Source organism: Polypterus senegalus, chromosome 1 (assembly GCF_016835505.1).
Source record: "Polypterus senegalus isolate Bchr_013 chromosome 1, ASM1683550v1, whole genome shotgun sequence".
Taxonomy (NCBI): domain Eukaryota; kingdom Metazoa; phylum Chordata; class Cladistia; order Polypteriformes; family Polypteridae; genus Polypterus; species Polypterus senegalus.
In genome coordinates, this window is record NC_053154.1 from 171,693,395 (window position 1) to 171,707,545 (window position 14,151).

The following is a 14,151-nucleotide window of genomic DNA, read 5'->3' on the forward strand; positions in this document are numbered from 1 at the left end:
ATGACATACCTTTTGACCCAAAATATATGTTTTCTGTCCTCTTCATATACAGTGCATCCACATTTTGTTATGTTACAGCCTTATTCTAAAATGGATTAAATTCATTTTTTTCTTCAGAATTCTACACACAACACCCCATAATGCCAACGTGAAAAAAGTTTAATTGAGGTTTTCGCAAATTTATTAAAAATAAAAAACTGAGAAATCACATGTACATAAGTATTCACAGCCTTTTCTCGATACTTTGTCGATGCACCTTTGGCAGCAGTGACAGGCTCAAGTCTTTTTGAATACGATGCCACAAGTTTGGCACATCTATCCTTGGACAGTTTCGCCCGTTCCTCTTTGTAGCACCTCTCAAGCTCCATGAGGTTGGATGGGAAGCGTCGGTGCGCAGCCATTTTAAGATTTCGTCAGAGATGTTCAATCGGATTCACGTCTGTGCTCTGTGGGGGCCATTCAAGGACATTCACAGAGTTGTCCTGAAGCCACTCCTTTGATATCTAGGCTGTGTGCTTAGGGTCGTTGTCCCGCTGAAAGATGAACCGTCGCCCCAATCTGAGGTCAAGAGCACTCTGGAACAGGTTTTTATCTAGGATGTCTCTGTACATTGCTGCAGTCATCTTTCCCTTTATCCTGACTAGTCTCCCAGCTCCTGCCGCTGAAAAACATCCCCACAGCATGATGCTGCCACCACCATGCTTCACTGTAGGGATGGTATTGGCCTGGTGATGAGCGATGCCTGGTTTCCTCCAAACGTGACACCTGGCATTCACACCAAAGAGTTCAATCTTTGTCTCATCAGACCAGATAATTTTGTTTCTCATGGTCTGAGAGTCCTTCAGGTGCCTTTTGGCAAACTCCAGGCAGGCTGCCATGTGCCTTTTACTAAGGAGTGGCTTTCGTCTGGCCGCTCTACCACACAGGCCTGATTGGTGGATTGCTGCAGAGATGGTTGTCCTTCTGGAAGGTTCTCCTCTCTCCACAGAGGACCTCTGGAGCTCTGACAGAGTGACCATCGGGTTCTTGGTCACATCCCTGACTAAGGCCCTTCTCCTCCAATTGCTCAGTTTAGATGGCCAGCTCTAGGAAGAGTCCTGGTGGTTTCGAACTTCTTCCACTTACGGATGATGGAGGCCACTGTGCTCATTGGGACCTTCAAAGCAGCAGAAATTTTTCTGTAACCTTCCCCAGATTTGTGCATCGAGACAATCCTGTCTCAGAGGTCTACAGACAATTCCTTTGACTTCATGCTTGGTTTGTGCTCTGACATGACCTGTCAACTGTGGGACCTTATATAGACAGGTGTGTGCCTTTCCAAATCATGTCCAATCAACTGAATTTACCACAGGTGGACTCCAATTAAGCTGCAGAAACATCTCAAGGATGATCAGGGGAAACAGGATGCACCTGAGCTCAATTTTGAGCTTCATGGCAAAGGCTGTGAATACTTATGTACATGTGCTTTCTCAGTTTTTTTATTTTTAATAAATTTGCAAAAATCTCAAGTAAACTTTTTTCATGTTGTCATTATGGGGTGTTGGGTGTAGAATTCTGAGGAAAAAAAATAATTAAATCCATTTTGGAATAAGGCTGTAACATAACAAAATCTGTAAAAAGTGATGCGCTGTGAATACTTTCCGGATGCACTGTAAACCATGGACTAATGAAAACATTTGTGGAGGCAACGAACAAGGAAAGTCAAGGATTTCTACATCTGAGATAAATAACTGATGCCAGGATTAAGGAAAGCATTTTTGTTGGTTCACAAATCAGGCATGTCATCAATGACAACTTGTTTAAAGATCTGCTAAATGGGCTGGAGGAAATCAAATGGAATGCATTTAAGGATGTTATTGGAAATTTGCTTGGCAACTAACGAACAACAAACTCTGTCCAGCAGGTTAACAACATGCTCCAAGCATACAAAACCAATGAAGTGCAACATGTCGCTAAAGAGTTATTTTCACACTTAGATTTCTTCCATACTGATGTTGGTGGAGTCAGTGAACATGTTGAAAAGTTTCACCAGAACATTGCAAGAATGGAAAAGTGGGATCAGGGCAAATGAAACATGTCAATGCTGGACAACTATTGTTGGACAATGAAAAGAGAAGTATCAGATGCTAAGTACAAACTGAAATCAGCAGTGAAATATTTATAGCCCAGTTGAACTAGTGGAAAATGTCAGCATCATTAAGTGATTAAACAAACTAAATTCAATAAATGTTAATTTGTTTCTCTAAATTCCTATGTGATACAGTCAATCTAAAAATATATTTTTGTTCAGCTTGAAGCTGAATTCCTAAAAGTTTTTTTAGGAGGAAAACTTTGTTGTCCAGTGTTTATGTTATGATCTTGAAAAGAACAAGACAAATGTAGTTACCAATAAAAATCTATATGGGGTCATCGTAGAATTTCCTGTACACTTAGAGAACTTGAGAAAGGAAAGTGCCTGGTATTTAACACAAAAGGGTGCAACCAGAGTGGAAGCACCAGGAAAGGGTAAACAGAATTGGGGTGAAGTACACAGGCGAGAGTCAGGAACAAAAAAAAACAAAAAGCAACAAGAATTGGGCATCAAAGTCTAAACACAGAATCAGAATGATGGTCAAAATAAACATTGCCAAGAGGTTGTAACTGTGTATTGTCTTTGCCCCTATCTAATACAGAACGTAAGATTTGTTTTTTCAGTTCTAATCAAATATAATGCTAATCTGTATTGGATGCTTTGAAACTTCAGTCAAGTTCATGTGTTGTCACAACACCATCCAATCCCACCACTGGCAATTGACATCATTTCTGAAAACAACCAAGCAATAGGAAAAACGTCATAAAACAGAGGTGCCAGTGGTGAAACTATAATTCAAAATAGTATTACTGGTACAACACTAAAATGTTACAGACCATGTCCATACCAAATACAGATACAAGTGGTCCATTAATGTAGATTATGACAATTATAGTGCTTAGTATTTCAGGACATTTGTGAAATTCACCTCAGACTGTTTAGTTTGTTTTACTCTTGTTCGCATTTTGACTTTGACTTCACCTACAGTAGCATCCAGAACAGTCTCTGTCTCACATGTTATGAAGTAAATATAATAACTAGACTTCATGTTAGGATAGCATAGAGAGTTTTGTTTTGTTAAATGGTGTCTCAGAACTGGATGAATGGAGATTGCTGAGTAGCATCATACAGTTGTTTTCTTTAGCAGGTTATTGCCACTTTAGAATCATTAGAAGGAGAAACTGATAAACTATTGGCAAACCTATTTGAACTGAACACATTAAAAAGCTTGTAATATCTTTGCTGCTGCATTGTTCGTTTCAACAGATCTGTGAACAGACAGACGAGGAATGGCGCCACACCCCTATATTTGGCATGTCAGGAAGGGCACTTGCACATCGTTGAGTTCCTCGTGAAGGACTGCGGAGCTGATGTCCATTTGCGAGCCCATGATGGTATGACAGTTCTTCATGCTGCAGCACATATGGGACATCACGCCTTGGTCGTCTGGCTGGTGAGTGTGAAGTGGTCTGAGGATGTCCACATTTAGTGAACATACGCCTTTTTTGTGTTTGGGACTTCTTTTGTCACCTTATTTGTTAATAGCACATTCAGGAGGACTATTATATACCTAGGTTAAATATCCCCATGTGGTTATAAAGGTAGCATGGAAAAAGTAAAGCTAAAGAAAATTATTTCCATTTCTAGGCACTGACATTTGTAGTAAGTGGCCTCCCATCCAGGACAGGAGAAGATCTGGATTCTAGCAAACCTAAAATTGGACCAAGCAGTTCAGTAAATAAGTTGAGGAATCAGATAAGTTTCTGGTGAAGTGGCAGCAACGTTTTACCATAACATCATAAAGCACACAATAATGAAAAGATGTCTCTGTGCCCCTGCACAACTGTAGCAGGTCTATTCCCTGTGCTGGAAGCAGAAAAGCCTCATAAATACTACTAAATAATTATTATATTTTACTGGCATTTCTGGTATGAAATTCTCTTGAGGCCATATTAAAATTTTCCTCCATGTATGCAGACTATTGTAAACTTGAACTTACCTACTGTAACTAATAATGTCTGTCTCTCTGTTGCAAATGATTACTAAAACACGTACCTTTCATGTCACAAAAATCCATCCAACACTGGGATGTTGGTGCCTGGTCTGTGTTGGTTGGCTTCAAAATGTTGTGATACCCTCTGACATTGTTATCACCAGACAAACTGAAACAGAAATACCTCAAAATCAGAATCAAATAGCTTTAAGGTGAGAAAAGTAAGACACAGTATCTTGGAAACAAAAATACAGACTACACGCTCTGCACGATTCAAATTGTACAGTGCACATATGCTAGAAGTAATAACTGCCATGCAAACAGATTTTTGCTAGTTAATGCAAGGTCAGCAAATGACTGAAAAAATTATTTCCCACATGCTTCTATCTCTGCTCTTTCCACACCAGGATTCTGCACTCTTTTGAAATGGAAGCATCAAATTGATGATTCCTTTTTCACAAAGTGGAAAGAGCTTTTTTCAAATTTATTGTGGTCCTCTTCAGTGGTTTTTGAAAATCACAATGCATTCCTAATATTAGACTCCTTTCTGTTTTTTAAAAGTGTGCAAAAGACCTTGACCTTTTAATGAAGCAAATGATACTGGACTTTTCATACCTCTTTATTGCTGTGTGTTGCAATGGCCTCAATTGGAAAAGCTCAAACTGGTAGTGCAAATACATAGTGAAAAAAAAAAGAACAGAAGTCAATTTTAATATTGGTTTTAATACTGATAATACATAATGTTCAGGCCCCATTGCTAAATGGTAAAGTTTAGGTTGCACATGTGCAGTCACGCCTAAAGATAAAAGGAAAAATGCAGAAATAATGAGTCCAGCAAATCAGCATGCAACACCCAGCGTGAAGACAATTTCACATACTACAAGGAGCAGTATTTTTCTAGGTATGTATTTACATTGAGTATGTGATAGGAAATTAAAACATAAACACGGTTTAAGAAGACAAAGCTGAAGGTTGTTTTAATAATAGAATATAGTGCCTGAGGGAAGCTTATTACTAATTTTGTACAACATTGGCTGGGTCTGTGCCCCAGTTGCCCTTAATGAAAAACACCACTGCTAAATTGACATCTCTGTAGTCTCAAAAAACGTCTACAATCAGTAGATGTGATTTGTCTGGAAGTATTTAGATTTTGCAATGATGGTGTTTAAAATTGTTACCAAAGTATGTTGGTGTACCAGGGGTCAATATAGAGGTGAATATAGAGGATTGTTTACTGAATCATTACCTGCTTTGAGGAAGTACGTCAGCTTATCCCAAGGCTTGGCAGGTCTACAGTTTAAACCAGTGTTTCCCAAACTTTGTCCTGGGAACCCCCTGTGACTGCAGGTTTTTGTTTCAACCAGATTCCTAATCATTAACAACACCTGATAACACTTAAGCTCATTTAATTAGCTTGTATTTTTTTCTTTTATTCTACATTCAGAAAAGCACAGCAGCATGATATTTACATGCTTAAGACATTTAGAAATATTTCTGCTTTTGCTATAGGTTTAAATGCTTAACTCTCTTTTGTTGATTTCATTATATCTTGCTCTTTCTCTGTGCCATTTCCCCCCCTTCATTGTATCTTATTAATGGCAATTAGAAACGAGCAGAGCAGACATGCTGGCAAACAACACTGAATAATCAAAGGCTGCAAATACTTAAGCATCAGACCCACTAATTAGTAAATAATGGATCAATTAAACAATTAGAACACCTGGAAAAGTAGAATGAAAGTCAAGATGAAAATATTGTTAAAAAGAAAAAAAATACATTATTCCCATATGACTGCTGGTACATTTTAATATATTTTTTTAGCAAACTTAGTTTTCTAATTTCTATATTGTTCCCCATACACAGAACTTGGGAAATAACAGTTCACTTAATTAGTCCAGGAGTTCAATTAAAAACAGGAGCAGGTTGGAACAAACATCTGTAGACACAATGGGTCCCCAGGACTGAGTTTAGGAAGCACTGGTTTAAAGGATGACAAGGTGCCTAATGCCTGCAAGAGAAAATAAGCATCATCATCAAAATTGGTGCCTGTCATCTTACTTAATAATTACTTAAGAGTAAAAAATTTCTGAAGTGGCACACAGGCACTTGAGTTAACAAGCAACACACACTATTTTTTCAACTGAATGTCAATTTCAAGTCCAAACAAAACCAAAATGAACCCTCCAGCTCACCTAACACTGTTGTAATTATTCTGTTTTCCTGAATGCTAGACATACATTGCTGACAAGACAAATGTTATTGCCAATCTCTACCAAGCTGGTATGTGAGGAAAGAAAACTGGCATCAACTGTCTTCAGACTCATATATTTCTTCTTTTTTTAAGGTCTATAATTTTACTTTAATTTTGTCCAAACTATATTGGGTATCATCTGCAGATTAGCATAACTCTATCTTCAGATCCCTTTTTGAAGGCTAGAGGGCCCTATTAATGGGTCTGTGAATCAATAAAAGGTACTACAGAGAATCATTTATTAAAATAAGGTGAATTATTATACAAATACACATAGGAAGAGATAAAACAAAGCAGAGCTCAAAATTAAGGGACAATGCAATAAATTGAAGGCTCTGACCAGAGGTGGGTAGTAACGAGTTACATTTACTCCATTAGATTTACTTAAGTAACTTTTTTTAAAAAAAAGTACTTCTAAGAGTAGTTTTACTGCACCATACTTTTTACTTTTACTTGAGTACATTTGTGAAGAAGAAACACTACTGTTACTAAGCTACATTGCGCAACACTCGACTTGTTACTTTTTTCCATTTATACATTAAACTATATTTTTGCAAGAGAGAAGTTGCCAGTGGATCTACTGCATGACTGTTTCACCAGTTAGATGTAGCCATGCAGTCACATGACCACACACAAATTTCCTGTGTCTTGCAGACTTTGAGAGACTTTTTAGTCATGCGGGGCTCCTGTTCACTGCTAAACAGTCACAGGTTCACTGCAAGAACCAGATCGTAGTTCCCAAGCCTGCCTTTCATGTCTTTTAACCTCATGTCTTTTCTTATTTTCTTTGATTCCCCCTTCTTTTTTGTGCTCACCTGTATATATACACTCCCATCTCCGTAGGCCTTAATCACATGCCGCAGGAAGCCAATAAATCAATTGAAAACGATCGGACCCGCAGGTGCAGGTGCGACTCGCTCCAACTACCTCATTAACTCCCTGCAGTTGTGCCCACGGAGAGTGACACGGCTTTAAGGATTTGAAACTGGCCTTTTTTTCTTTTTTTTTTTTTTTTGTTAAGCCACAGACCTGCTACACCACAAAGTTCATATGCAGTATTATACTGTCACTATATAGGATATCTCATCACTGTAAGTAGTTTGCACTGTTCAACCATACATTTTACCTACTGTAGGTATTAGCTTCAAAACCTTTGTTGTGAAAAACTGAGATTTGGAACTTTGTGTTATTTGTGCATCTTTATTTTGTAAAGATGTGATTTATTTTTACTCATTTTTTAATTTTATTTGGAAATAGCAGAAAATGCACATTATTTTATATTTTTGTCTGTCTTATTACAACAAAAAAATCATTTATTATGTTCAAACAGTTACTCAGTACTTGAGTAGTCTTTTCACCAAGTACTTTTTTACTCTTATTTGAGTAAGTTTTTGGTGGACTATTTTTTACTTCTACTTGAGTAATATTATTTTGAAGTAAAGCTACTCTTACTTGAGTACAATTTTTGGCTACTCTACCCACCTCTGGCTCTGACTAACTGACGAGATTCTGTGATGGTCTGGGTTGACTCCACAATCCTAGGTAGCTTCTGAAACCACTTCTTGGCTGACCATTTCCTGGATCCCTCAGCACAAGGAAACGTCAATCAACAGGTGCAGACAACCCTTAAATCCTGCTTGGGTGTTTGTTGCCAATTCCTCTGCATTTACAGGATGCCGTACTGAGCTTTGCTCCTCACTCCTTCCACACCACAGTCTGTAGGGGTTCTGTGGGAGTCTCCTGGAGCACTTGGTTGTTCCTATTCCTTCCTATTCCTTTAAGTCAAAACCTCTAAACAATTATGTGGTCACATCTTGTTACCCCACAAGCTAACCTGTCCCTTAGTGAGAGACTCCAGATAAGAGCTCTCAAATATGGAATCTGCTGTTAATGCAAAATTACAGGAGTCAGTCCACACAATTCAGCAGTGTCCCCAGCAAAACCTAAAGCTCCCTGTGGCCACTAACTCAGCTGTCCCTTATACCTGCTAACTTTTAAATCTGTTATCCATCAATGCTTAAAGTACTCAAGGCAGAATTAGTAGGAAGATGATTCAGGGAAGCAGTAAAGCAAACATATTGAACCATGTTATTTTGTATAGTAAGAATGCAAAGCAGGACAAAATACCTGGAACAGTGTCCTGGATCCCAAGACCTCACAAAAACAGAAAATGTATTTTTGAAACACAGAAAGAAGAACACAAAGTAATAAAGGAAATAAGAAACAAAACCATGCTCCATCTAGGCCTTGAAGAACAAGTCTGCCAGACTTTTTGTGAATTTTTCCACACTCAAACATCCCCAAGTGCCAGACCAACAGTCTTCATGTTCAAAGTCTGTATCTGTCCACCTCTTTTTCTTTCTCTTAAAAACCAACCTCCACCTCATGACCTGTCATTTTCTGGTCAGTTAGCCTTTACCCAATTACCACCCGGTGTCAGGAATAGTCTGTTTTAATCGATGAGGCAACTGATCCCCAAAAATTAAAGTAACCTTGATTTGCTTCTCGGTTGCCTGCTCTTTTGAATAGACAACTGCCAGGAGTAGGCAGAGTTTCAACCCGCTACCTGCCTTTTTTTAAGTCGGGGCTTTAGCTTTTGATTCTCTATATGGTCACTCCTTCCATGTTATTTGCTATACAGTGTTTATTTTGTGGTTTTGCATGATGGGAAACAAGTGACATAAATCAGGAAGCTGGGATGTTGGTGTGAGTTCAGCATTATGTTAACTTCATTGTGAAATAGCCACCATCTAGAGCTTCTCTTATGCATTTTGGAATGTCTTGTTTTTATGCCTTTTGTTTTTTTGAATAGAATATTTTATCTGTTGATTTTGTTCTTGTTCTGATCTTACATATGATATTATGTCTTTTGTTAACCATCCTTTCAGATGACAGATTTGTTAAACACCATTCATTGTACCTTTTCATGGGCTTGTTTTAATGTCAGCCTACCCTGATCTTCACCCTAGGCTCAAGCATTCTGTGTGGTATATGCTGACCAAATGAATCTACCAAAACAGTGTAGCTCCTCAGCACAGGAGCTGGTGCTGCAGGATGGCATTAACAGTGTGGCTGTTAGTGCAAACCTGGATTATAGACTCATTGGCAATTGGCTGCATTTAAACTCTATGACTGCTGATGCAAAGTGGCATCTAGTAGCCACAAAGGCCACTATCACCCAGAGTAATGTGTATAAGGATGAGCCCTCGAAGGCAGAATCCAAGATGTGCGTTCTCAGTTTTGAGTATTACTCAAACAACTTCTAACTTCTGTGAACTCTCTGTTGCTGCCTATTAGCTTAAAGGAATTCTACTTTAAATTCTATAAGGCCTTTCTCTAACTCTGGTGCCTTTAGTGAATTTACTTCTAGGGCACCTACATTACCACCAGCTAATGAATCCTTCTCTAAGCCTTTTTTAAGGTTTTTGTCTTTCTGAATGGTCCCTTATTGATCTGTCCTGTTCCCAGTTCCAAGAAAACAATCTGCAATATACAACATATATATTTATATAGTATATGTGTATATAGTTAGATATATTCATATAGTTATACTGTGTACAGTATATGTGTGGGAAAACTGTAATGAATAATTTAATTATCCACTGCTGTTTATTCTGTTGTTTTTGCATCAATGTGTTATCCAGCCCCCAAAGTGAAGGTCCTATTCCAGTCACCCCAATATATTAGACATAAAGATTATTTATTAAAATGTAACTCTTTATTCTACAAGATAATCAAGAACATATCGTATTGCTAAATAACTTAAATATTTTAAATTTAGGAGAATATGCAGTCAAAATAGAAGCCATATAAGTCAATCTGCTGAAAAGAACCTTATTCTTGGCCACTATTGTGTCAACAGGGTTCTTTCACGGATATGGACCTCTCCATACAAGATAATGAGGGAGCTACAGCCTTACACTTTGCTGCCAGTGGTGGGCATCACAGGATCTTAGAGCGCCTCCTCCGAATGGGAGCAAAAATTATCAAGGATCACTGGGGAGGTACTCCCTTGCATGATGCTGCTGAGAATGGAGAATTGGAGGTACAGTATGCCATTTCTCTTTAATTGTGATCTCAGAGTAACATACTGCAGTATTTACATTAATAATAACACATTCGGAAGACACTGCAATGCAGTGGTTAAAACATCTGCCTCATGGATCCAGCAAGGTGGAGATAAGTCCCACAATCGGCCACTATTTATTACTGTATATGTCCTCCCCGTGTCTGCAAGGGTTTAACTTTGTGTACTTCTGGTTTTCTTCACATATCACAAAGATACATGCTAGATTGGTGTGCTCTGTGAAAACCTAGTGGAACATATCGATGGTGTGTGGCGTCAAGTGGCAAAACACAATAAAATAAATGGAAAGGGGTGACTGCTCTCAGGTGTCTAATTGATGCAATGTTACTGTTTTCCTTCCAGAAGAAGTGACCAGGGACATGATGGGAGTAGAGATTCTGTCAATAAGGGCAGCTTCTGAGAAATTACAGTAGTATTTGCAAATTATGCTCACATCTTGACATCTTACTTTATCATTACCTGTATTTTCTAAAATTCCTTATGTTACAGTCTGCATAAAACTATTTCATTACTGCCGCTAAAGCTAAAGTTCTGTAATAGAACAAGGATGATGTCTAAACAGCTTTTGTGTTTGGAAAGCAGATGAGACGGTAGGCATTTTTATGTTGTGCACAGCTTGTCCATTATTATTAGTGACTTTTGGACAATGCTTAGTTAATCAAAAAGTGTTTCATTTGTTTCTTTGATAATATGAGTGTAAAATGTAGAAACTGATGGAAAATCTCTGGTAAGCTTACATGATTATAAAAGTTCTTATTCATATTAAGAACTAAAGTATACAGTACAGTATACTTTATATGGATATGGTTTGGTATTACTGATTCTGTATTTTCTTGGATATGGACAAAACAGTACAAATATTTGCTAAAGTTCAGTTAGTGACAGAAAAATCATTTTGGCAAAGATTTTGCATAAATAAACAACAAGGAAATAATGAAATAATTCACTTCTGAAATTATGTGAAGTAAAAGGCAAGTGTGACAGCAGAAGTTAGTGTTCACAATGTAGAATTATGATGTTCCTTAACACAGTGTTCATTCAGCATTTTAATTACAAATGATGCAGAATAAAATGAAAAGTATTTCTGTATACCATTTAAGTTATAGTGATGTATATCTTGCTGTTAATGTGTGTCTGGTATTTCATGTAACTAAATGGGCATTCCTTTATTTGCTCTTTCACCTTGTTAAGATGTATTAATTAGGACATGAACGTACATTCTCTGCAGAAGGAGTGCACTGTCTTTTGTGAATCTGAATCAGAAATCATGGAAAAACATTTTTGCCAATGGTTGTGAATATTAAAATGCCTCTGGGTTCAATCCATATTTCCAGTAAAATTAAAAACACAAGATTCTAAAAGGGCTCTAATTTGTTTCCATGATTAAACTGTAAGAAATTTTGTCTTTAATGTTCCTCTTCTCCCCTTTGTGAGCTGAAACAGATAACATCACTGCTATAGAGCCCATTTCACTTCCAGCTACAGTGCATTGATGCACCTGGAAAACATTGGGAATTGCAGTATGCTTCATAAACAGGCCATAATTTAAGAGATTAATTTGTTGTGCATTGCATCTTAACACACCCTAATAAATACTGTATGTCCTGTACTAGTAAAATAAGGCACAGTATGATCATTTTAAGAATGTTTGTTAGTTTTGCTTTCCCAAATAGGTTCTTCATTTTGCTCAAAACGGTGACTTCCAAGCTGATGATGGCTCCACTATTTTTCCTGAAGTGTTAAAGTGTGGTCATTGCCTTAATTTTGATCTATTTTATTATTCTGGCATGCAGTGAAAGTACTGGGTCTCTTTTACCTTTGTAGCATTTTTTTCTCTTGAATCCTGCATGTTTATTATTTTTATATTTTAACTCTCCTTAAACCAAGGGTGTCAAACATACATCCCACAGAACCTACCTATCTGGCCTACAGGATGGTTGAGTGCGTGGCTACCCTGTCTGCATTATTAACCAGATTGGTACTGTATATGTGCATCTATGAACTGTTTACATGTCAGTGTGTAAGCCCATGACATTTTATAGTGCTACGTCATCTGTACCATGCATTTGCAAACAGGTGAGGTCAGATTGGAGAGCATGCACTGGTACAGTGCATTGCTGCACCCACCACACGATAAAGCAGCTCGGGATCCTGGTTGGCAACCCCCCAGGCAGACTGCGGTCCAGTCTCACCCTCCAGGGATGACCCTCTATCTGCTGCAGCCAGGTGTTACATGGGCATTCCCTGGTCTAGCCACTTAGGTCCTCAACAATGAGGATCCAGCAAACTGGATCACCCTTGGGGAATCATGCTACAAGCCGGTGAGACAAGACATTCCACTCGCCTACCCAGATGGGCCAACTCAAATTGGGACCTCAGTGCTGCCGTGCAGTGGGCGATGCCTCAGCACCACACCAGTTCTGATCCCCAACAGAGCTGACCCCATTGGCTTTTCAACGGTTTCGGCTCTTCCAGGGATGGGGCTCCCAATGGTTTTCCCCCATCCCCTTCACGATGCGAACAGCCTTCCTATGAGCGGCTGCAGCACAGCTACTCCCATGGACAGCAAAAAGGAGTAATTTCTGTCATCTCACGACTGTGTGAAGTTATTTTTTTATGGTGGCTGGAGTGCCAATCCTGCCTCTAACCCCTATGATTTCCATGCAAGTTGGAGGACCTCTTGCAGGGCCGGATGCAATTTAATGTCATACCCAGGACATGTGCAAACATTTTATAAAAAGTGACACTTGAAGTGATTTTAATTGATTAGTTATCAAAGGTCCCTCCCCTTAATCAATAAGTTGCACATCACAAGGAACATAATGATTAATGTAGCTCTTATATTATCATGACATTGACTCTTGTATCAGTCAGGAATGGAGTCAGCAGCAGTAAAACCTGTATTCAATATTCAGATGAACAGCTTTAACACCAGTCACAGTGGAGCCTATAAGAAAGGGAAAGACTGCCACAGTCGCACAATCTCCATTCTAATGTGGCTAAAGAAAGCCGTCTTTCTAAAGATAGCAAGCTAATTAAAAGAGCAATGAAATTAATGAAGGAAGCACCATGCAGTGCTACAATATATTTCATTTTAAAGTTTCTGATCAAATACCTTGTTCAGTTTGTTTCCCCTAAATTAGAATTAAATACTCTCTGTTAATCAGATTCCTTTAATGCATGGTAAGATTGAACAGTAGTTATCTTCCAAAGTACAACTCGAAATCATTATCTCTTAATAAAGACAAAGTCAACCTAAATACAATCCTGAAGTAAATGTCATAAGGTTACACATATTTACAATTGAAACTGGGTAGCAGGTACTGTACGACTACATTACAATGGTACATATATAAAGTGTAAATCGAGCAGGAGGCACAGATCGGGTAGCTGTAACAATACTTTGTTAGTGAAAGTGAAGTAACACACACTAAAACTCATTAAGATTAAATGACTAAATTACTATATTAATCTAACCAAGGAAAGTAATTTTAGTAATCTATCCATTGCATATCAGTAGGCTAGTGCTTGTTGCTATCTCATGTTTTACCTTTCGTACATCGTTCAGCAACTTCACTTCTGTTCAGAGAACCTTGAGTCTTTTAGTTAGAAAAACTTAGTAAGAATATAGTTTTAATTTCATATCTTAGCAATGGTACAAAATGTTGACAATGAAGAGAAAACTAGACTAAGTATCTTGTATTGCTTAGAAAAGACCTTATTTAGGTATGTGTGGAGAAAGTCAGTTA

The 14,151-nt window shown here is 38.1% G+C and overlaps 1 protein-coding gene across 1 annotated transcript in view; it reads left to right on the forward strand.

Annotated features, from left to right (window-relative positions):
* Positions 1–14,151, forward strand: part of LOC120535275 (espin-like protein) — a 128,128-nt gene that overhangs the window by 23,009 nt on the left and 90,968 nt on the right. Inside the window, exons 3-4 of the mRNA XM_039763007.1 lie at positions 3,338–3,524; positions 10,178–10,360. Of these exons, the coding sequence (XP_039618941.1) occupies positions 3,338–3,524; positions 10,178–10,360 (370 nt within the window). The remainder of the gene's footprint in view (positions 1–3,337; positions 3,525–10,177; positions 10,361–14,151) is intronic.